Source organism: Mirounga angustirostris, unplaced genomic scaffold (assembly GCF_029215605.1).
Source record: "Mirounga angustirostris isolate CCGP_5_RB_7025 unplaced genomic scaffold, mMirAng1.0.hap1 SCAF_10, whole genome shotgun sequence".
In the NCBI taxonomy this organism is placed as follows: domain Eukaryota; kingdom Metazoa; phylum Chordata; class Mammalia; order Carnivora; family Phocidae; genus Mirounga; species Mirounga angustirostris.
In genome coordinates, this window is record NW_026991718.1 from 77254267 (window position 1) to 77279416 (window position 25150).

At 39.3% G+C, this 25150-nt stretch overlaps 2 protein-coding genes across 9 annotated transcripts in view; one reads left to right on the plus strand and one right to left on the minus strand.

The window, feature by feature from the left end:
* UNC50 (unc-50 inner nuclear membrane RNA binding protein) overlaps positions 1–14833 on the plus strand; it is a 32267-nt gene extending 17434 nt beyond the window's left edge. The window contains exon 7 of the mRNA XM_064572591.1: positions 13977–14833. The gene's annotated coding sequence lies outside the window, so the exon portion shown is untranslated. The remainder of the gene's footprint in view (positions 1–13976) is intronic.
* Positions 270–25150, minus strand: part of MGAT4A (alpha-1,3-mannosyl-glycoprotein 4-beta-N-acetylglucosaminyltransferase A) — a 124237-nt gene continuing 99356 nt past the window's right edge. For 5 of the 8 annotated variants that reach the window (XM_064572584.1, XM_064572587.1, XM_064572583.1 and 2 more), the window contains exons 11-15: positions 22717–22824; positions 22399–22592; positions 17170–17248; positions 16437–16503; positions 270–6466 (exon numbers count right to left, since the gene is read on the minus strand). In XM_064572584.1, the coding sequence (XP_064428654.1) occupies positions 6282–6466; positions 16437–16503; positions 17170–17248; positions 22399–22592; positions 22717–22824 (633 nt within the window). In that variant the 3' untranslated portion in view covers positions 270–6281. Of the gene's footprint in view, positions 6467–16436; positions 16504–16553; positions 16980–17169; positions 17249–22398; positions 22593–22716; positions 22825–25150 lie in introns of those variants that run through there. The other 3 variants (XM_064572589.1, XM_064572588.1, XM_064572590.1) reach the window with 2 other exon arrangements.

Consider the following 25150-nt stretch of genomic DNA (forward strand, 5'->3'; position numbering starts at 1 on the left):
GTAACTCAAAGGCGAATCACTGTACTATAGGCCATAAAATCATTTACAACATTTTCTATACAAAGGAAACCCAAACAAAATAAAACCCAAACAAAATATATTCGATTGAAGAGGCGCATGGTGGCTCCTCGGTGTACGTAATAGACATTGAACACTTGCATAACACTGATAATCAGTGTCTTAACATGAAGGCTCTTTTTAGACCTCTCCAAAAAATAGTTTTAAGTAAACTTTATCAGTGTTGAAACTAATAATAACAAAACTTGCTCCTCATTTTTACCTATTTTTATTAGAAGGAATCTTGAATTCAACATGGCTTCTTAAACGTCTTTATTCCAAACACATAAACGGTTGTGGCACAGAGAAAACAACAATAATGAAAGGCACAGTCAACAGGACCAGTTATTAGGTTTTCAATTATAGCAGCAAATTTGAAAATAAATAATCTTCCCTTAAAAACCTTAACAGGTACCTAAAATATTACTACAGATACTACCCATTCACCCAATGAAAACATTTTAAGGAAAATATGTACAATACATTTAAGGAGGAAAAAAAAAATCTGGTACAGCCTGGAAAAGCAATTCCTCAGGCACCTTCTCTAAGGAGTGCTTCCAGAAACATCCGTGACCTTTCCAAACAGTGTTCTTTATGAGAAACACGTTAGTTTTTTATTCCATAAATGAAACATAATTATTTTCAGTCAGCTGATTTCTAAGTCTTTCTTAGAAAACATCTCTGTCTTCACTGAAATGAAAAATATCAAATCTGCTGGCCTAGCATCTTACAGTACTGTCGATATCAGCCATTTTTAAGGCTCAAATAGGTCTTCAAAAGGTATTTTCACCCAATTTCAGCAAACTGAGCATTTCAAATAATGGAAGGCTAATCATACTAAAGTACCGAAGCTTTGACTCTAATACCAAAAAACAACTAGGAGCAAGTGATACATAAAGTAGCCTCCCTAATGTCCAAGAGTATCATTAAATATTCCCCACAACAAACAATCCTTATTTGGAGAACAATTTTAGCACCACTATTAACATTTTTACTGCAATGTGAACAACACCGGGAATGATACTTGGCACAAAGTGCTTTCCCATTCAATACCCAGCTTACTTTCTTGAACAATGTCTTCTAAATTCTTAACACGCATACACACATGCATGCACACACATACACATGCTCACACGCACACAGCCAGCTCTTTCCTGTTTGTTCCCGTGAACATGATCTAGTTAGTGCCCAAAAAGGTGGGGTGTTTCAGGCAAGAAGAGGTTATATATAGGTACTGATGATAGGGATATATATAACAAATTTTTTTTTAATATGGTCGTAGTCTTCAGCATTGTATGTTCACATGCATTAAAGAAATAAAGTAAGCCTACTAGTTATCATGGCATATATCAAGATTAATAATTAAAATTGTACAGCTATCAAATTTCACACACTATAAATAATGCTACACAGCTTGGAAAAGTTTCCTTTTCTATAAAAGAAAGAGCTGGGATATCTGGGTTCCCCTAGAACACAAAGATGATTTGGACTCCAATTTCTGACTTTCTGACAGTCTTAGCCTCTCATTTTCTTCCCTTTAGCTCTCTGCTGTTCTTCTATCAAGGGTATGGCAATATAGTAAAAATAAGTACAAAAATTAATCTACAAACCAAAATAAAAACAAGCTCATTAGCATTAATGGCTTGGAAGGAGAGAAGTATTTTGGAAAACACCCACGAAGTACAAAAATTTGGTTGGCACATACAGGATTTGATCTGTTCTTACACAATAAAGTAAGTTTTGGGTTAAAAAAAAAGTATGTTCTTCAATGCAGAGTAGATTATCTGATTTCTACGAAAAGGCAGAAATTTTTTTCTCTCCTAATATCTTATTTAAAGTACCACTGTTCATCGTTCTTAAATAATATACTGAACAAGCTCAGAGCAGAATAAATCAGCACAAAGTAATACCTCTCCGAGGAAAAAGATTCCATATACACTGGTTCCTCGTTCTGGAATGAGAACAATCCTGTTCTAGTTTTTTTTTTTTTTTTTTTTTTTTACAAAACATTGCTAAGATACTCCCAAGTTTTTGGCAACAAACTTCCAATCAAGACTACTTGAGATTCTCAGGGAGAGAAACCCCAGCGGTGGCCCAGGTGTAAGTTTGCTAGTGTAAGACTTGACTCCCGTGGTTATTAACATCTCCAAGCTAACTATAGGGAATCAAGTAGGAAGACTTTTCCTCCTCACCTCTTTTAAATACTATATTCATTCTCTATTGCTGCATAACAAATCACCACGAATTCAGAGGCTTAAAACAATACCTATTTATTATCTCACAGTTCTGCAGACCAGAAGTCAGGGCGGGCTTGGTTGGAGTCCTCTGCATAGGATCTCACGAGGCTTGAGTCACGGTGTTGGCGGGGCTGGGCTCTCATCTGCTGGAGAAGACTCTAGTTGCAAGCTCCCTCAGTTTGTTGACTGATCAAGTTCCTGTGGCTGTAGGGCTGTAGTTCTGGGTCCCGTGGCTGTTGGCGGAGGTTTCTCAGCTCCTGACAGGCCATTTCTTCTCCTGCAGCCCCTCCATCTTAAATCAGCAGTGGTGCCTCGAGTCCTCCTGCTTTGAATCTGACTTATGCTACCAGCCTAAGAAAACTCTGCTTTTAAAGGGCTCACAGGGTTAGATTAGCTGAACATGATTATGGGTGAGATTCATGGCTTCCACCCACATGCAAAAGGGGAGGATCTCATCTACGGTACCTGAAGGTCACCTGGAGAATTCTGGCTACTACAAATACACAATGCCATTAATGAGAGCAATCGCTCCAAACATGCTGTTTCCGTATTAACCAAACTTGCCTTTGAGGACAGCACTGTTGGGAGACCACCTTTTCGTGACAATAACAGATCGAAAAGAAGCCTTCAGAACGTTGCTGAAGAAAACTTTGAGATAAGGACACCTTCTGATCACTTACTGGTGCAACCCCTGATCTGAAAAGCCGTACCTTTTCCAAAGACCTCTCTGTGGCTGAATTAATATACACATACGTGTCTACAGCCTGCCTGCCAGATCATCCACACGCACTTTTTCCAAAAGCTTTTCAATCTCACTGCCTGAAACCACTGTTCTTGTTTGACGACATGGTAGGACCCCGTGTGTGTGTAAAGAGCACATGAGACTTAGAGAACTCAGAAATCTGGGGTCTTAGAATCCCAGACACAGTCCTCAACCTTCTCACCTACAATACTCATCATCTGCACTGTGATATATTCTGCATGTCTGCTTTTATCCTCCTCGTCAGAATTCATTACTCTGGTTTCGCCAGTGTCCACATTAGCACTCCTTACACAGTGCTGTCCCAACAGAACCTTCTGCAGGGACAGAAGGTTCTCTATCTGTGCCCTCCAGTCCGAGGGCCACGAGCCACATGTGGCTGATGAGCACTTGAACTGTAGCTAGTGTGACTAAGGAGGTGAAGGTTTTATTAATTTAAACTTAAACAGCCACCATGTGTCTACTGGCTACTGTATAGGACAGCACGGCTCTAGAGTCTGACAGTTTATGTGAAATACATACCAGATGCAAACCAGGTTTCATTTATGTCTATATAGTAATAATTAAATACTGGACACCAACTGGACACTGTCCCCACTCCCTATTCTGATAAAAGTGGTTCAGTGTCCTCTTGAGGCCAAGTATATCCTTCCCTCAGTCCCAGGTACTCTTCACCTCCTCTACCGTTCTGTCCCCAGACTTCACCCAACTACTCTCAAGGGCTACCCCTACAGTGTCTTGCTTGAGGAAAGCATGGCGGTTTCTAATGGTCTAGAAAGGAAGTGGGGGCAGGGATAGACCAACAATGAGATGATTGGGGAGCACCTGCTGCACCAGAAGATAGACAGGAAGGATGAGTTACAGGCCTACCCCAGGAGCTTGAAGCCTGGTTGGTGGGAGAATGTGCGCACACATACACACACACTCGCCAGGAACAACCAAAAACTCAGCAGCTGAGTGCGTATGTAAATGTGTGGCAAGGAACGTAGGGAGTTGAAAAGAAAGGAGTGTGGGCTGGGACAGTTGGTCCCCTCATCCAGCCCCGGACTGGGCACCTGCCACATGCTAGGCACTATTCCTGGCATGACTAGGCACTGGTAACACTTCATGGGAGGAGTGCACGAGAGAGTCTGTGAAAGGTGGGTGAGATTTGGCTCAAAAGTATTCTCAGGAACAGGAGGGGAGAGCTAAGCCTGGGAGGGGAGACTGAGCAGAACAGGAAGAAGCTGGCTAGTACGGCTCACCAGTCTTAAGACTGAGCAGCCCTCACTAAAGGCAAGGAGGTAACCGTCACCTCCCTGATCTTCAGTGCATGGTCCTTCTCCCCCAAATCAGAGTGGGCTACTGTGGAAGGGAAATGAGAGGACTTCTCAACCCACCCCAGAGCTTTCCCTCCTGACACTTGGCTGGTCTAGCAGTCAGCATGTTCAACAGCTGCCAAAGTTTTATAATGAAAGGTCATTCTTTTCAAATGAAATGGGCCTGTGGGTATCAGGCCAGGGAAATGTGAGGACAAAATAAAAAGTAAATTAAAGAAAGTGAAATCTAAAAAACCCAGCAAAAATGTTTCACTAGACTTGGACATAAAAATTATTCATGGCAATGTGTAACTTTTTAATCAAGGAAAGTAACTGACATGATTCCAGTAGGAGTAATGGAAAGAACTGTACCCTATCCATGTTTCCCAACATTTTTCACTCCATCATACTGTACAGAAAACAAGGCTCTCTGGAAGCTCTTTGTTCAGCATCCTGGGTAACCGCGGGAAGCTCCTCTAGGCAAGGGACAACTAGCCGGCACCTCCAGCCCCTGGAGGCCTCAGCCACTGGCTAGTCCGAGAGCTCAGGGGATCAATCTCTGCACATCTCTCTGGAATCCACCTGCAACCCCCCGAAACTGATGCTGATCATTTTGGAACTTCTTAAAAGACTTTTGTAAAGATCACTGATTGCTAAGGCTGATAGTATTTTTGTTTACAGTAGTAATAACATTTGGAATTGCATGATTAAGAGCAATAAGTACTCTTCAGATATGAATTTACCTGTAAGTTCATAATGCCAACAGAATAAATCATTTTGCAAAAACATACAGCTGCTACAGTACCTCTCCCTAAAAACCAGTATTACAATTTTTTCTGTAAAATTCAATGATTTTGACTCAAACAGTAACATTACCTAGAAAACATTTTGTCAGAACTCATTAAATGGGTGCAGATATAAAAGGATCAACAAGAGAGAATGCATCTAACTCATGGATCAAAGACAGATTTAAAAAGAAAAAAGAGTTTGTCATTTTACACATCAGAGGGAATGAGTTGAGTCCATGATAATTTGGGTTGAATGCATGACCCCTGCACATTAAAATTTATCAGACTGATTTTTTACACCATAAACAGCATAATAAAATAACCCTCAAGAAGGACATTGGTCTTTAAAATCTTGGCTTTAAGGAATGACAAATGCCTTTGAAAATATTTTGTTCAGAATCACTGCAATTATAAAAGTACTTCAGTTAGGAAATCAATCTAGAATCATTCTTAAATGGCAGTGCATTTGAAAAATGGCATTAATTTGTAATGTTTGCATTTCCAAAGAAAAATATAGAAAGAACTTAAAAAAGCAAGGTAACTTTTCAAAAAAAGTATTGATTCAAAAATTTACTGCACAAAAATATGTACTTCTTAAATGTTTCTAATAAATTAACTCCATAACATTTTTATGTATATTTATATATTTATATATATATAATCCCTGATAATCTATAAAAGAGGGTCTATAATAGTAAAATAAATGAACTTCAAAAGTACCCCCTTCATAAAATGTATTTAACATTAATTTTTCTCAAATTTAAGGAATGTAACAATATGTACAACTCTTATGTATTAGTATAATACCAAAATAGTACAAGTCATATTAACAGCCTGTCATAACTGTAAAATGTTTGAGTCAAGTTAAAATTGGAGGACAGCTTAGGTTCGAATGAATGCAATTATCCATGGGAGGTTCACTTTCCAAGTGGAAATGACAATCATCTTATCTACAGTAGATTTCACAAGAGGTAGTGTTCAAGTAAAAAAAAAAAAAGTACATGCTTAATTATCTTTAATTAACAAATTCACAGGGAAAAAATGTACTGGTTTCTTAGCAGATGATCAGTTGGTGACTTTTTTAATATGAATCTGAAATACAAAATTAACAAGAAGTACAATAAAGGCCTTACGCATGAAATCAAAATGTGGTAAAAAACAAAACAACAACATACCATCTAAGCTGTGTCACGGATCGCACATATTGTCTTACCTCATTAAGAATGGCCCAAACGGCAGAATTCTGAATAACTGAAAGTCGAAAGGCTGAAATGGGGTTTAGACTGGGATCCACCATTCCTTCGGCAACACCATTCTCAAATTTTCCTTCAAAATAAAAATGAACATGTGTTGGGTAGGCTGAAATCAGCACACATAAAATATCACAGACTTAAAACAGGGAAGAAAAACACCAAAACACTTCCAGTGGAGGTCGTCAGACACGGCCTGGGTGAATTTTTCCCCTTCTTTCTACTTTTATTCAACGTTCAAATTTCTCATGAAGTGTATGCTTACATTAGAAGCAACCTATTAAGAGAGGCAGAGCTATACTCTTTCTTACTGCAAATTAAATGTAACATTCTATATAGATATAGATATATATACCTATATCTATATATATATGTTCTTGCATCAAAAATATTTTAACATGCAGGTTTTTAACAAAATGTGACTTAACCAAAGTATACTCTGTACCATCACTCAGTCCAACCCTTTGAGGGTTAAGTCAGTAATAACAAATTTCAATGCTTTCAGACATACATAAAATGGTTGGCCTCGAACAGGGGCTCAATCTTTATGTATCCTTTCCCTTATCACATCTAGAAGGGATTAAGAAGTGATACTTCCTCCAGGAGGTTCTAATAGAAAACTGCCATTACAAATGACAAGCTGAAAAAGCTCTCCTTAAGGATAGGACCAAGAAGTTCTATAAAAAGGTAGCATGTGCTAGGGAGAGGAGCAAGATGGCAGAGGAGTAGGAGACCTAAATTTCGTCTGGTCCCAAGAATTCAACTAGATAGGGATCCAACCATTCTGAACACCTATGAACTCAACAGGAGATCAAAGAAAAGAATAGCAGCAACTCTCTGAACAGAAAAGCGACTACTTTCTGGTAGGTTTCTTCTGATTTGTTTAGCATATATTTTTCTGTGGTCGTTGTTACCCTGTTAGCATTTTTGTTCTCTCATTCATCTATTCTCCTCTGGACAAAATGACAAGACAGAAAAAAATCACCTCAAAAAAAAAGAACAAGAGGCAGTACCGACTGCTAGGGACCTACTCAATATGGACATTAGTACGATGTCAGAACTAGAATTCAGAATGACGATTATAAAGATACTAGCTGGGGGCGCCTGGGTGGCTCAGTTGGTTAAGCGACTGCCTTCGGCTCAGGTCATGATCCTGGAGTCCCGGGATCGAGTCCCGCATCGGGCTCCCTGCTCGGCAGGGAGTCTGCTTCTCCCTCTCATGCTCTCTGTCTCTCATTCTCTCTGTCTCAAATAAATAAATAAAATCTTTAAAAAAATAAAAAAATAAAAAAATAAAGATACTAGCTGGGCTTGAAAAAAGCGTGGAAGATATTAGAGACACCCTTTCTGGAGAAATAAAAGAACTAAAATCTAACCAAGTCGAAATCAAAAAGGCTATTAATGAGGTGCAATCAAAAATGGAGGCTCTAACTGCTAGGATAAATGAGGCAGAACAGAGAATTAGTGATATAGAAGACCAAATGATGGAAAATAAAGAAGCTGAGAAAAAGAGAGATAAACAACTACTGGATCACGAGGGCAGAATTCTAGAGATAAGTGATACCATAAGACGAAACAATATTAGAATAATTGGGATCCCAGAAGAAGAAGAAAGAGAGAGAGGGGCAGAAGGTATATTGGAGCAAATTATAGCAGAGAACTTCCCTAATTTGGGGAAGGAAACAGGCATCAAAATCCAGGAGGCACAGAGAACCCCCCTCAAAATCAATAAAAATAGGTCAATACCCTGACATCTAATAGTAAACCTTACGAGTCTCAGAGACAAAGAGAAAATTCTGAAAGCAGCTCGGGAGAAGAGATCTGTAACCTACAATGGTAGAAACATTAGATTGGCAACAGACCTATCCACAGAGACCTGGCAGGCCAGAAAGGACTGGCATGATATATTCAGAGCACTAAATGAGAAAAATATGCAGCAAGATTACTATATCCAGCTAGGCTGTCATTGAAAATAGAGGGAGAGAGAAAAAGCTTCCAGGACAAGCAAGAACTAAAGGAATTTGCAAACACAAAACCAGCCCTACAAGAAATACTGAAAGGGGTCCTCTAAGCAAAGAGAGAGTATGGAGGTTCCTCAAAAAGTTGAAAATAGAGCTACCATACGACCCAGCAATTGCACTACTGGGTATTTACCCCAAAGAAACAAATGTAGGGATCCAAAGGGGTATGTGCACCCCGATGTTAATAGCAGCAATGTCCACAATAGCCAAACTGTGGAAAGAGCCAAGATGTCCATCAACAGATGAATGGATAAAGAAGATGTAGTATATATACACGATGGAATATTATGCAGCGATCAAAAGGAATGAAATCTTGCCATTTGCAACGACGTGGATGGAACTGAAGGGTATTATGCTAAGCGAAATAAGTCAATCAGAGAAAGACATGTATCATATGATCTCACTGATATGAGGAATTCTTAATCTCAGGAAACAAACTGAGGGTTGCTGGAGTGGTGGGGGGTGGGAGGGATGGGGTGGCTGGGGGATAGACATTGGGGAGGGTATGGGCTATGGTGAGCGCTGTGAATTGTGTAAGACTGTTGAATCACAGACCTGTACCTCTGAAACAAATAATACATTATATATTAAAAAAAGAAAATAGGAAAGGAAAAATGAAGGGGGGGTGGAATCAGAGGGGGAGACGAACCATGAGAAACTATGGACTCTGAGAAACTGAGGGTTCTAGAGGGGAGGGGGGTGGGGGAATGGGTTAGCCTGGTGATGGGTATTAAAGAGGGCATGTACTGCATGGAGCACTGGGTGTTATACACAAACAATGAATCACAGAACACTACATCAAAAACAAATGATGTAATGTATGGTGATTAATATAATTTTCAAAAATGTTGCATGTGCTATATCCAATTTTTCTTGCTGTGAGGAATATTCTTAAAACCACAACAAAATGCTATTGAAAAAGTGACAGAAAAAAAGGGTTTGTTCTTGGCCACATTTCTCTAAGCCAGGAGCTGGCAACCCTTTTCTTATTTATAAAGGGCAGATGGTAAATATTTTGGGCTTTGTGGGCCAAGAGGAAAAGTGAAGATACCAGGTTGGTACTTATACACGGAAAGAGAAAAAATCTCCACAAAATTTTTATTGATGAAATTCAAATTATAAGAACAACCATGGAGTACTTCTGTTTTTTGTTTTTTGGGGGTTTTTTTGTTTGTTTTTTGTTTTTTTGCTAATGCAGGTGTATCAAGGAGAACAGAATTCCTTTTGGGGTGGGGGTGGGGTTAACATTTCAGTTACCTGGGATTCAAAATGATCCTCCTCTGATTATAAAAAAAAAAAAAAAAAATCTATTGTAAATGTTCATCTGTTCATGTGGATCCATGTATTTTATCTTGAATATTTCACACAGCCTAGATACTGCGAAATACATCAGTCCACAAGCACATGATTCTAATGGAGCACATTCATCACGTAGAAGGTATTTATGGAATTCCATGAGGCTCTCCTTGATAGTTGCCTTGTATGTGTCACCACACTGCAAATGAGTCACTTGCAAGCCAGTTAGGTGGAAGCTGCTTGATTAGTCTGATATTACTTGGGAGTTCAAATCATCACTGTCATCAGTGACTTGGCTGAAATACAAGGTTTGCATAGAAGTGCTATTTTGTCCTGTAATTTCAGGTTGAATTAAACATTATCAAGTCTGCAGCAAAAACTAACTTTCAAAGAGATAATAGTGGTTAAGGGCAGTTCTCACTGGGAAAAAATTTCAATCTTGTTCCTGGGCTTAAAAAAAAGTTTTTTTGTTTTGTTTTGTTTTGTTTTTTCACAATAAAATTTATCACTGCTAAGCCCCAGAACTGCTGTGTGGTCCAGCAAGTCACACTGTTCAGTTCCTATTTCTGACAAAAATTCACAGAACTGATCATGGCAGAGTCCATGAGTGAATCAAGTTCACTGCTGATGCTGCTGGTTCAATAAAACGATACATGACAGATTCAAGTGTTTCCTGTAAAGTACCTGATGAATAATAAATAACCATTGGCTTAAGCTTACATTTGCATAAGCTTTGTAAATGTATCCCCGTAGCCTTCTTCATACATATCTTCACCACCATTCATTGTAACACATTTCACTTCAGGTTGTATCAATTTTTGTTTTCTCAACTTGTTGGAAAATATTCTTGCCTGTACCTGGTTTGATGCAGACTTTTCAGAGGCCAATGCTTCAGTCACTTCAACCTTGGCATTGACTCCAAATAACAACCAGGCAGTACCAGGAACCTCTATCAACTCATCAAGAGACGCGGAAATAATTTGCTTTGTTTTTTTTATGGAAATGACAGAATTGAGCCTATTTTTATTCCAGTGTTACCTTGGTGCAAGAAGATTTTTTAGGCTTTCTTTGTACTGCAGGCCTAGATCCAGTTTCCTACATATAATTGTATTTGTTATAATGACTTTGTGCACTGAGATATCTCCAGATATTCTGCACTAGCAGGATTTCTGACAGTGATCTTGCAAATATCCTCATCCAAAAAGGTTCAAAATGCATTAGTGTATCTAAACCCTCACACACACCAATGCACAAAGACCAGGAAAAAAACAAAAACAAACAAAACAAAAAAGGAGTGTCAAGCACTTGGGAATCAACAAAGAACATTTAGTGATAATCAGGATTAATTTTGAGGAAAATGACACTGTTGGGGTTTTAGAAAGAATAAACAACCGGCATAATGAAATATTTGCAATATTTTTTTCATCTTCTGTGAAGGGACTTGTTTTCCCACCAAGATGTGAGTATCTGTTACATAAATAAATGTAAGTCTTATAATTACAATAGGGAGGAAAACTTCACTCTATGGTTTAATTTTCTCTTTCCAACCCCCCCCTTTTTTTTTACATATCCATTTATTTATTTTTATATTATTATTGGTATTCTAGATATTATAATGTACTTCAAGTAATCAGTCTGACTTCAAAAAATTCTATTTTGCCAATTAATAATAGTCTTACAATGATATACATTTAGTTATCATCTTTCTGCCTTGTGTTCTCTTGTTTTCATGTAGTTTACCCTAAAATATGCTATAAATACCATATCGCATTATTAACACTTAGTCAATAGTCTTTGTTTTTTGACTGATATGGTTCCCAATGCCCTCAGTTCTTCAAGCTGTTGGTTGTTGCTGAAAGCCTGATGATCTTAAATAAGTTTATTTTATCTGCACATGTATCTTTGGCTGCTCCAATTAAATACGATTTAACTCACTATCGGTAATTGGTTTTATTTATTTGGCTAACACCGGAGTCACTCTGACACACTTTGGTTACAGCCTCACTTGAATTTTTTTATTTCTGTGAAGAAATTCTGCTGTAACAAAATACTCCATGTTAAATATTCTAATTTCCTGACCTCTGCTTTCCTGTGAGCTGGGAATACTGTGAGTGCTCAGGATGGTAATGCATTCACATTATGATGCACAGCTGTTGCATGGCGGCATCATAAACACGACGATCTGCCATCTGACTTTGCAAAATAGTCCACGTTTTCACAGTGTTAAAAAGCATTGGCATTCAAAGTCCACTTTTATAGGCACTGGTCATTTTTTTAAAAAATGTCACAGGACGGTGATGTGCGGGGATGTGTGGCACTTGAAACACGGTCAAATTATTAACGCGTCACTGCTATTTGTAGCCCACTGAGTGCCCACTCAAAGCAATCAGAGCACCACCTCAGTCTCTACTGCAACTCCGTGAACGTCTCTGCTCTTGTAGCATCAAAGTGCACAGACGGTACAGAAATAAGTGAGCATGGTTGTGTGCCAATAAAACTTTATTTACGGACACTGGAATTTAAATTTGTTATAATTTTTACATGTCACAATATATAGTTCTTTTTTTAAAACCATTTAAAAATAAATACGAAAAAAATTAAACATTCTAGGCAAAAACAGGAAGTAGGAGAAAAAAACCAACAGGAAGTGGGCCAGATCTGGACCATGGGCTATCGTGTGCAGATTATGCAGTCTATTCTACAGTTTTACAAAACAATGATTTGGCTTTTAGTAAGGTATGTTCAACTTGAAAATCATACCAGAGAAAACTTGTAATATTTTTTTTTAAAGATTTATTTATTTTAGAGAGAGAATGCACGCCTGCAAGCGGGGGCAGGGGCAGAGGAAGAAGGACAAGCAGACTCCACGCTGAGTGCGGAACCCCATGTCAGGCTCAATTCACAACCCTGAGATCATGACCTATCTTTGACTGAGCCACCCAGGTGCCCCAAGAAGACTTGTAGTATTAAACATATCAACTTCCAAAGTAATGTTTTTATTCAAAAGGTATTAATAATGTTATTTCATAAAAGTATGTCCATGTTGGGGCTAGACTGGGGTAGGAAGTATATGCTACAAAAAAGTATTACCGAATTATTGAGTTAGGCAGGGGATTTAGGGCTGAAAAATACCGTGAAACTTACAACACTTTAATGAGGTATCATACTATCATCTGATGAGCTCATTTAATTAGAAAGATAATTACCTAATGATATAACTGGCCTCTTTAAAACACTTTCACCCAGGGGGCACCTGGGTGGTGCAGTCAGTTAAGTGACCAACTCTTGGTTTTGGCTCAGGTTATGATGATCTCAGGGTTGTGAGATCAAGCCCTGTGTTGGGATCTGGGCTCTGTGGGTAATCTGCTAAGACTCTTTCTCTCCCCCTGCTCCTTCCCCCTGCGTTCACCCACACGCTCTCTAAAATAAATAAATCTTGAAACAAAACAAAACAAAACACTTTCACCCAGGATTTTATCCTACAGAAATACCCTCACGTGTCCAAAAAGAGTATATATTGCAGCAAAAACTGCCAACAACCATCCGTCATTAGGTGACTGGCTATATAAATTTTGATATGTTAATAATACATGGGAATACTAGGCAGCCAATTGAAAGAATGAAGAAAGAATACAAAGAATAAAGGCAAACAGAAGATAATGCAGCTAAAGACCTACTTGCATTCCCAATGCAGAGAAACTCTCATACATGTGCAGAATTATTCAAAGGAGCATTGTTTGCAACAGAAAAAATGGAAACAAACTTTATAACCAAACAGGAGAACAGACAGTGATATATTCACCCATGGAAATTTACACAGTAGTGAAAATGAATGAGCCATAGATACATGCATCCACATGGATGAAACCTCATGATGGGGAGGGAAAACAAATTGTAGACTATAGAAGGACGTCATTTCTCTCAAATTTAACAAGTGAAGAAACAGTGTGTATTCAGGAATACATCATACACGTGTAGTAGAAGTATACACACAAACGATAACCACAGACCTTAGGACAGAAGATATCAGGGAAGAACAACAGAATTGGCAAACCTTAAGCCAGACACACAGATACTCATTATATTATTATTTGTATTTTCTGTGCATCTGAAATGTTACAACCTTTTGGAATGTTCATCTTCCATGTGTAATACATACGTACTTTGGTCAGTGAAAAGATGCAGAGCAAAGGTTGTAGAACATGTTATCACTTGTGTGTGACTGTGTGTTTTTAAAGAATACACTCCTATCTTTTTGTTTCTGAACAGAATACGTCTGTCTGGACAGGACACAGATCCTTAAAGGAATTGCCACCGGGAAGCACTGGGTAGGGGGGAAAAGAAGAGCGAAGGAGACTTAAGTTTATGTTTTCAAATTTACGTCTGGTACCACGGGCCTGTACCCAGCTTTCCAAACAAGAAATTTAATTTTTGTCCTTGACCCAACAGCCTGGTAGGTCAGCATTGAAAGACAGGAAAGAAGGGGGAAAGGAAGGAAGAAATTACTGAAGAGTGACTAGAATTCCCAAATCCTGGCACAGGCCGAGACTTCCCAGGTCACACCCCACGCGGCCCCCCTCCTGCCACACCCTGACCGCGCACCATCCATCCCGTCCTTCCAGTGTTTCTGTGACCAGGCTCTTCACCTCACAATGGGAACTACTAAGTGCCAAGGATAGAGCTTCCTTCTCACTGAGCTCGGCAGTATGGGAAATGCAGTGGGTCAGGACTCAAAGGCCACAGACTCTTAATGTTCTTACTCAGATTCAGATGTTCATGAGTAATGTCTCTCCGTTTGCTCTATTTTTTTTTTAAATAATTTTCACCAGTTATGGCTGTTTCACTACGAGGAAGGTCTGCGAAGCTATTCCACTAACGCATACTTAAGGGAGCGGAATTTTTTATACTCAATTGAAAAAGATCATTTGCTCTTTGTTTCTGATGCACCTTTTCATTTTACAAGGTCCTAGGGTGGCTGATCCCCAAGTCCTCTTCCATTCTAAACATGTATGAGTTGATGTTTTAGATGGTCATTATCTTCAAATTATTGCAGATGGTCAATTTCCTATGCTTTCCTAATCTAGACACAACAGTCTCAGAAACTAAATAATGGACAAGTAAAAGGGTTAATAGATGTCTTGGATAGGCAGCCAATTTTTTGTACATTTCTAGAAGTGAGCTAAGTTATATATATAACCCAAATATGAAAATAATGAAACTCATCTATCCACCAAAACCACGCAAAAATTAGTCAGGGTTATCACACAAGCCTTGTCGCAGAAACAATGACACCAAATGTGAAAACCGCTCCAGAGACAGCTTTCAGATTGTATCCATCCTGTGTACCTACAGTGTAAACTTACCAATATTCTCTTCTGCCTACTACTATGAAGAGCATCAACTTGTTTTAAGAAAAAGAAAACAGATCATCATTCACTGAGTCCACACCTATCCAGCAACAGGCCGCACATCAACTGCAGGAGATGGCCGAGGGCCATCGCCCTCTGCCTTCCCCATCCCGCTCCCCAACGCGCAGGACCACGCCGCGACACAGCAAGGCTACGTAGTAAAGCACACGCAGTGTGGCAGGAAGAGCAGACAAGGGGGCCAGCTGCAGTGCTGAAGAGAAAATGAGAAAGCATTCATTAGGAGGAATATCAGGTGGAGAAAATGGCCAGAGACACGGCGGCACGTGAAAGCAAGGAGCATTAGAGGAACAGTCTCAGGACGAGGCAAACTGAGAATCAAAGGATACAAGATGTGAAAGTGGATGGAAGCTAGGGAATGTGATCATGGCAAGGTGTTAAGGTCTCTCCCCAGGCTAACATCATGGTAATGTGGACTTTGAGAAAGCTAACTGCAGGGGCTCTGGGCAAAGCCAACGAAAGGACGCAGGGAGAGGCAGACCTTCTCTGGCTCAGGCCCGGAGGCAGCGGCCTCCAGCAGCGTCCCAGGCCAGGTGACTACGTATCCCCAGACAGACGCAGTTTATGTTAATGGACGGTAAAAAGTGGGGTGGGTGTTCAGGGTGTCTCCCAAGGTTGGGCTTGGGCAACCAGGTGGACAAAACCACGGTGACCAGAAGATATGACCCTGGTACAGATGCTCAGAGCAGATGGCTGTGTGGCCACGTCAGAAAGCATCTCAAGGGGCTCCTGGGCGTTTGCCTTCAGCTCAGGCCATGATCTCAGGGTCCTGGGATGGAGCCCGCATTGGGCCCCCTGCTCAGCAGGGGGTCTGCTTCTCCCTCTTTCCCCTTCTCTTGCTTGTGCGCTCTCTCTTTTTCTCTCTCAAATAAATAAATAAAATCTTAAAAGAAAAAAAAAGAGAGAAAGCATCTCCATACAGACCTGAAGCTCAGTACGGAGGCAGGGGCTAAGAGCACAGAGATTCTAGCACACGGATGTTGCTGGGACCTTGCAAGTAGCTAAGGTCACCTGGTAAGAGTGCAGAAGGCAGCTGAAGGCGGATTATCTATCAGTGACTATCAACAATGAAACAGCAGGTGAGGAGAGAAAGAGGAATCAACAAATGAACCTTTGATCTGAAATCCTTGTTAGGTCAAGATAATAAAAGTATGTCCTGAAACACGAGAACACACACAACTTGGGAGGACAGTGGTAGTTGTAACCCTAAAGTGCTTAACATCCTACAAGATTTTAAAATTACTTTAGGAGTAAGTCCAGAAAAGTCAAGGACATTTTACTAGTTTAAAGTAGGAGGTATTACCTATTCTGAAATAACCATCTTCTAATCGTTTGTCTTTGGTTTCTTTGCTTATTTCCAAACCTTCACTCTAAAATAGAACAAAAACATTAACTTTATACAAATCATTACTTCTATTTAAAACAGATCTAATATATCTTAATAAACATAAAAGTGGTGTTTGTGGCACAACTATCTCTAAAAAAGAGAAAATGTCATCTGTCTTGAACCTTAAAGAGTTTATCAATACAAATATTCTTTTTTTAACTATCTGAAACCATCAATCTCTCTATATATATTTGTGGTTAGAAAATTTAAATTTTAATTAATTTTAATAGGGTACTATTTTTATTAAAAATAAAAAACTGTGTTAACTTAAATCTAAGCACTCCTTAAAGACCAGCAAATTAATTTTGTGTATTAAACAACAAGCATTAAAGCCACATGGGATTTCGGGACTCAAACTATACACAGCAGTTAAGCATTAAAGTAAAATGATGATTCACTTATCTTCCTAGTATGAACTTCCAAGATATTTTCCACCAGGAAACAAAATGGAGGCTCTTTCTATGAATAAGACAGATGGGACAATACACTAAGTGTTCCCCATTTAAAAAAAAAAATAAAAATTTAGCCTTGCTCCCACTAAGGTCCTGCGATCATGAGAATTCTCTTCCACCTCATAAACAAGAATAACCTCAAACCAAGTCCCCTGGTCTTTGTTCTTTAGAAAAATTAGGGGGAAAAATAGGCATACCTTAAAAGGCAAAACTTCCACAGTTGTGTTTAGCAGAATATCTCCTGGATGTTCTTGGTTGCCACTGTGGAACAAATAACTGAAAAGACGAACATAAAAATAAAAGTATGAGTCAGATTAGACTTCGCGGAGATTCAGGAAAACGGCTTTACCTCAGAGCGAGCGTTCTAAATGAGACTCTGACTGCAGGGCAGACAGCACGGGGGGCTCGTATCAAGGGCACATTATGTATTCTGAATAGTTGCAGGAAACTTGAAAACTTAAGGATGCAACCCTTAGGTGATGTGTTAATTCCTTCCATCAGAAGGGGCATGTTTGTTGCTTAATGTAATAATGTATTTAACAGATTTTTTAAAAAGGACAGTTTTAGGCTGTGGTTTACACTGTTTTAAATATAGACACCTCTCAAGAAGAATAATCAAAGCTGCAGCATCTATATAATATTACTACTGTATCTTGTATCAGAGAAAATTTTCGCCAGCACAGCCATGAGCCATGGCAAGCTCAAAGACTAGTTTTATCCGATACAAATAGTTTTCGCATTCGTAGCCTGAGAATAAATTAACCAATTCCAAATATCTGAATCATTCCACTTATCACTATGAACAAACATTTGAAAAACAACTATCATCAATCTAAAATACTCTCTGGGCATGAGGATAATGTCCTCAGGTTCTGATACCCTGAAAACTAGTGTGGGTGTGTAAGGGTGTGGCGGGGGGGGCACGTGAGGGGAGGGGAGGTGTAAAAACCAGACAGCGCATGCAAAGCATATCTAAATCTAAACTGAAAACTTGAGTTCAGCTAAGTTAAATGGTTAAAAGTTTCGACTTAGAAAGACCTGGATCCAAATCCTGGGTCTCCCATTTAATAGAATTCTCACCTTTAGCAAGTTACATTAGCTTCCTGAGCCTGAATTTCCTCTCGACAGTACAGAGATTCCCACCTACCTCACATGACCGTAGCAAGGGGTTTATGAGAACTGACAGTAGCTTGTGTATTGAAAGTACTCAGCAAGGAGCAGTTAGAGTGTGCTTATGATACAGTATGGTATTAGTGGGCAAAAATCACCTGTGATGAAGACCTGATTTTCAAATCTTGCACAGGGAAGGGCACCCTCTAAGATTAGCTCCCTCTAAGCTACACCCAAAATTAATTCCAACATTTTCAGATGAGAGACACCTTTTTTCAAAAGACCTCTTTGACTTGGAATGCTGCTTCCTGTAACTCTGGGCCCCTCATGACCTCAGCTAAAGATGCGACAATACAAGCCAGGGGAAGCCCCTGTTCAGAAAAGAACGATGGACAGAATTTGGCGTTTAGACAGACTGATTCAGGTGTTTACTATGTGATTATAGTGGAAAACAACACGATCTACAAAGTTTAATATCAGAAGAAGTAAATGATGGTACAGCCAGGCAATGGGGATAGTGTGCAACTATTAAAATGTTTATGAATCACTTATGACAAATTATGATGGAAAATAGGACCTAAAATTACATACAGACCATAATGGCTTTCAAAGTAGAAAGTGCACAGAATTACAAAAAAAAAAAAAAAAAAAAAAAGTGCCAATATGGTCACAGTGGTGTCGCTGGGGTTGTGATTTTTTCCTCATTTTTCATATTTTAAAATTGTGTAATCAAATCATATCGTTATATAGTCAGAAAATATTTTCCCTAACACTCAATTTCTGTATTGATAAATACAACTTCTGCTTTTTCCCGCTCTCAGCAAGTAAGTTATTGTGCAAGTCAAAAGTGATCCCTTTTCTGTATTCTAGGCAGGGTGGGTCTCTCCGTGAACTCTTATTAAACTCAGAGGTCCTATGTTTTTAAAAGAATTGTGTTTTACTAGAAATGGGTCCTCAGTAGGGTCATGTAAATATTACTTTACAGAAGTTTATTGCAAATATATTGGTTAAGAAATCTGATCTCCAAGGGCGCCTGGGTGGCTCGGTCATTAAGCGTCCGCCTTCGGCTCAGGTCATGATCCCAGGGTCCTGGGATCAAGTCCCACATCGGGCTCCTTGCTCGGCGGGAAGCCTACTTCTCCCTCTCCCACTCTGCCTGCTTGTGTTCCTGCTCTCGCTATCTCTCTGTCAAATAAATAAATAAATAATTAAAAAAAAAAAAAAAGAAATCTGATCTCCAATATAAGAGTTCTTTAGCAGATCCTTTGCTGGCACAATTTTAACTTGCAAAAAATAAACCAACAGACGTGGCCTGAGACTATTCTGATTTATGGACGTGAAAAACGGTTTCTAATTGTATGATGACTCTTTGTTTAAAATTCTTTGAGTGCAGCTGCCAAACAAGGTTACGCTGGTTTCAGGCATACAACAGAGTGACCCGCCATCTATGTTGGTCTGTGCTCACAGGCGCAGCTCCCATCTGTCCCCGTACGGTACCATTACGCTATCACGGACTACATTCCCCGTGCTGGGCCTGTTACTCCAGCAACTCACTCATTCCCTAACTGGAAGCCTGTGCCCCACCCCCCCGTTCCCCTCCCCTCTGGCCACCAGTTTCTGTATTCACAGGTCTGATTCTGCTTTTTGTTTACTTGTGGGGGGTTTTTTATTGTTATGTTAATCCCCATACATTACATCATTAGTTTTAGATGAAGTGTTCCATGATTCATTGTTTGTGCACAACACCCAGTGCTCCATGCAGAATGTGCCCTCCTCAATACCCACCACCAGGCTAACCCATCCTCCCACCCCCCTCCCCTCTAGAACCCTCAGTTTGTTTTTCAGAGTCCATCGTCTCTCATGTTTCATCTACCCTTCCGACTTCCCCCCTTCATTCTTCCCCTCCTGCTATCTTATTTTTTTTTTCTTAACATATATTGCATTATTTGTTTCAGAGGTACAGATCTGAGATTCAAGTCTTGCACAATTCACAGCGCTTACCAGAGCACATACCCTCCCCAGTGTCTATCACCCAGTCACCGCATCCCTCCCACCCCACCCCCCACTCCAGCAACCCTCAGTTTGTTTCCTGCGATTAAGAATTCCTCATATCAGTGAGATCATGTGATACATGTCTTTCTCTGATTGACTTATTTCGCTCAGCATAATACCCTCCAGTTCCATCCACGTCATTGCAAATGAAGATCTCATTCCTTTTGATGGCTGCAGAATATTCCATAGTAAATATATACCACATCTTCTTTATCCATTCATCTGTCGGTGGACATCTTGGCTCTTTTACTTGTGGGTTGTTTTAAGATTCCTGAGTGGAATTATATGGTATCTGTCTTTCTCAGGCTGACTTAGTTCACTTAGCTTAATACCCTCTTGGTCCATCCATGTTGTCACAAACGGCAGGATCTCATCCTTTATCTGGCTGTGTAATAGTCCCTTGTGGGTACATATACCACATTTTCCTTATCCATTTGTCTACTGATGGACACTTGGGTTGCCCCCCTATCTTGGCTACTGTAAATAATGCTGCAGTAAACATAGAGCTGCAAGTATCTTTTTGAACGAGTGTCTTCCTTTGCTTTGGATAAATACCCAGCAATGCAATAATTGGATCATATTGTAGTTCCATTTTTAATTTTTTGAGGAACCTCCATACTGTTTTGCACAGTGGCTGCACCAATTTACATTCCCATCAACAGTGCACGAGGGGTGCCCTTTCTCCACATCCTCACCAACACTTGTTATTTCTTGTCCTTCTGATTTTAGCCATTCTAACTGGTATAAGGTGATATCTCATTGCTTTGACTTGCATCTCCCTGATGCTTACTGATGCTGAGCCATCTTTTCATTCATCTGTTGGGCCTCTGTAGGTCATCTTTGGAAAAATGTCCATTTAGGTCCTCTGCCCCATTTTTTTAATCAAATCATTTGCTTTTTTGGTGCTGAGTTGTGTAAATTCTTTATATATTTTGGATATTAACCCCATTTCAGATATTTATGATGAGTCTTTTTTTTTCATGTAGGCTCCACACCCAGCATGGAGCCCAACACGGGGCCCGAACCCATGACCCTGAGATCAATACCTGAGCTGAGATCAGGAGTCAGACACTCAACCGACTGAGCCACCTAGGCACCCCTATGATGACTCTTTTAAGTGTGGTAAATACTACCTCAAAGTGCTGAATATCACACTATCTGGTATAAAAGTGAACATTAAATAACAAAATATTATATACTCATAAATGCAAAATATTATGCAAAAGTATTTTTAGGTTTTTCCAGTCATATTCCCATTGCCCAAAACATTTTTACACACTTAAATTCCTCTTTAGAATCAGTTTAGAGAATAAAATTAATAACATGTTAACCATGCATTGTTGCTGAAAACCTTAAGTAGAATTATTCCAAATGATTTTTGGTGGGTTCTAAAAACTGGATGGCCCTCACACGGGAACACATAACACAATGTGCCACAGGCTACAGAGTAGCCCGTTTGGGGATTACATTTAAGTGTACCCCAGACGGTGTAGTCTGGGGAAGACACCCCAAACTGAGGAAAGGTTGGAGGAATCATGACTGTTAAAAAAAAAAGGGAGAAATGGGACACCTGGGTGGCTCAGTTGGTTAAGCTCAGGTCATGATCTCGGGGTCCTGGGATCGAGTCCTGCATTGGGCTCCTTGCTCAGCGGGGAGCCTGCTTCTCCCTCTGCCTGCCTCTCTCCCTGCTTGTGCTCTGTCTCTCTCTGATAAATAAATAAATAAAATCTTAAAAAAAAAAAAAAAAACAGGGAGAAAAGAGTCCTAAATTCTGTACAATGAACATCAATTCTAAAAAACACAAAAGGGTTATAAATTCTTCCACAGCGGCCTAAAAGCAAGCCAGCATTTGTGAAATCACTGACTAGGGATGGTCACAGTCTGTCAAATTTATCATTTCAGCCAATTTTCTAGGTAACTGACTAGCTCTCAGTCAAATCCCAAGGGATATTCTAGAATAAGGACATGAAAACTAATTTTATATTTTGAGGGAGAGTTCTACCTAAAAGTACTAAAAAAACTATACTAAATATATGTTCAACAATACCAACAGAATTTATCAAACATGCTAAGGGCTGATATCATATCTGAAAACAACATACCCATTTTACTACCGAGTTGTAGGAAATGTATTTTATAACCTAACATTTGGGACCCACTGTCTCCTCACATCTGTTATATACACAAAAAAAATCCATCATAAATCACACTACGAATAAGAGGTGTAAAATTGCAAGACCAAATAGATTTCAACAGTCACCAACCTTTCTACATTGACTGGCTTATCAAATTTGAACAAGATATAGTCTCCGGCTACTGGGGTGATAGCCCAGAAGAAATCCTCCCCCATGTAAGTTTTCTCCAGTGTATGTCCTTGGTAGACCTTCAAAGAAGTAGATATCTCTGCAGGCGGGTTTACATGGATTTTAAGAAGTAATGGTTTCATGTAATCTTTATCCTAGGAGGAGAGACAAGTATGCTGTTAAACACCAGAGTTTATTTATACTGAAGAAGAAGAGCAATGACTATACAGTAAATAACAAACTGTATGTGCATGAGAAAAATAAAATTAAGTCACCAACCGTGAGTTTCTGAATTTTTCCTGATAGAGAAGAATGCAGACCAACATGTTGGAAAAGGGAAGGTCTGAAGCGAATTCGTAGATTTGCTTTCTGTCTATCACAATGTTTCTAAATATTGAAAAAAAAAATCACATTAGTGTCAAAGTGAAATCTTGTCCTCAACAGAAAAACCAGAAGTCTTTTATTAATTTCTTTCTTTTTAAAGACAGAGTGGTGGTGGGCAGAGGGAGAGAATCTTAAGCAGGCTCCACGCCCAGCACCAAGATGATGTGAGGTTCCATCCCACAACCCTGAGATCATGACCTGAGCTGAAACCAAGAGTCGGACGCTTGACCGACTGGGCCACCCAGGTGCCCCTTCCAGAAGTCCTTTTAAAGAATATTGGAAAGAAAATCCAACTTCATCTCCTAATTCCAAGTCATAATTTTTAGGGTCTTCTTTAAGACATTAAGAGATTTGCTATCTACTAGATAAACAGATATGGAAATTTACAATAAGCACAACTAAGAGAAGATTTAATTTCAACCATCTTCAGGATATGTCAAAATGTACACTCGACTTTTAAAATGCACACACTACAGACTAGAGGTTTGGTTCAAATATACAGAATATCTTTAATCGGATAATATAATGAAGAATTTGCAAATAATAAAAGGCACATTTTGTTGCATTAAAGTAATCTGAAAATGCAAGGCAACAGGTTGACCATAAGCAAGTACATGGTATCTCAAGTTCCACAATTCAACTCCAGTTGAATACAGGAGACTCGTACTTCCACATGAAGTGCCTCCTGGCCTAGACTTCAGATTACAACCTGTCCTCACGCTTGGTCCTGGTGTAGGGAACCCATAATGCCAGCAGGGCCCTCCCTGTGTGTGAACTTGGTACTTCAAGACAGCCCCAGCTATCCTGTCAGGCTTTTACCAACTCTTCTCATTTTCAGTGACTTTTACAAGTAGTAGGCCAAGAACGTACTGAAAAGACATACTCGTGTATCTTTATTTGTAAGACATTTCCACTTGGAAAGGCCTCCAATAATTTTCTGGGTACTAAAATGCTTAATTTTTCTCAAGAGGTTTTACTTCATTACTGTTATTACTAACACTAGAGTAGAGGTAATAGAACATATTCTATTTACACAAATCGAACTCCTCAAGTGGAAGGCGAGGGAAAGGAAGGAAGGGAGAGTAAAGGAGCAGAGAAAGGGATGGGGGGGAAGGGAAGGTGGGGGACGGAGAGGAAGAAGAGAATGAACAGTGCCTGAGACTGAGCCCTCTCAATAAGCCATGGACACACGGGTGTCTGAGGAGTCAAAGTGGGTTGAGAAACCTGTGGAAGAATGTGTGATGCTCAGAGGGGTTTTCCAGACCACTGTCAAAGAGATATTGTTCTGGGGGCCAGCAAGTATGTGGTGACAGCTTCCCTGACATCCTAGGGGAAGCAACTGAAGAATTATGGGCCACAGAAAAACATGGCCTAAGGAGCAGTGACAGAATAGATAGGTCAAACTGGCCAAAGGGCTCTGTGCTAAAATTTATAGATGCTTTAAATGGTTTTATTTTTTACTATCAGAAATTCTCACCTCCCAGACTCAATTTAGAACCTAACCCTATAGGAGATAAAATACTGCACAGGACCAACTGAATGCAAATATACGGTAGGAGTGTAAAGATCACATGAATTTTCCCATGTCCTACAATAAAAATTCCCATAAATCACAAAGAAAATACAGGCCAGGACTTACATCATAAAAATGAATTGTTCAAATCAATTTATATGTTCAGTTATTGTTGGAAAGTGGCTACTTTGCTATTTGGCTATATTCCATTATTTGCTCTAAGAAAGTGTTTTAAAAACAAAAAAACAAACAAAAAAGAATGTAACAATAGCTTCCAAACATCAGAAGGCAGTATCCTAAAAACTAATTGGCAGGTAGGATGATCAAACTATTCTAGATAATACAATAAGTCATGAAGTCAAATTATTTGTTTGTTAGAGTTAAGTCATCCCTATAAAGACACATTCCCATAATAAAGAGTTCCTGTTACATGTCGAAAGTAACTTATTTTTAAGAATGTGTATTCACATTTATGCTTACACAAAATAAATACTTTTTTCCAGAGGCACAATTCAAATTGGACAAGAAAAACATATCTAATTACTTTTTACAACAAGATTTCTATGGAAATAACATAAGAAAAAAAATCATCATTTGCTTACTTACCTGCTACCATCACCCCAAAGGTCAGCATATTAGTATGAACACTGGTTTCTTACAAGTAATATACTAAAAAGTACTTTTTGACTTGCCATTGTTTTGGTATAAAATATTACTTCTATTTTAGTCCTTATTTCCAGATATGTTGGGGCCTGATAGTGTCCCCAAAGGATTTGAAAAAAGAAAGACGACAGAGAGTATGAAGAAAGCTGAAAT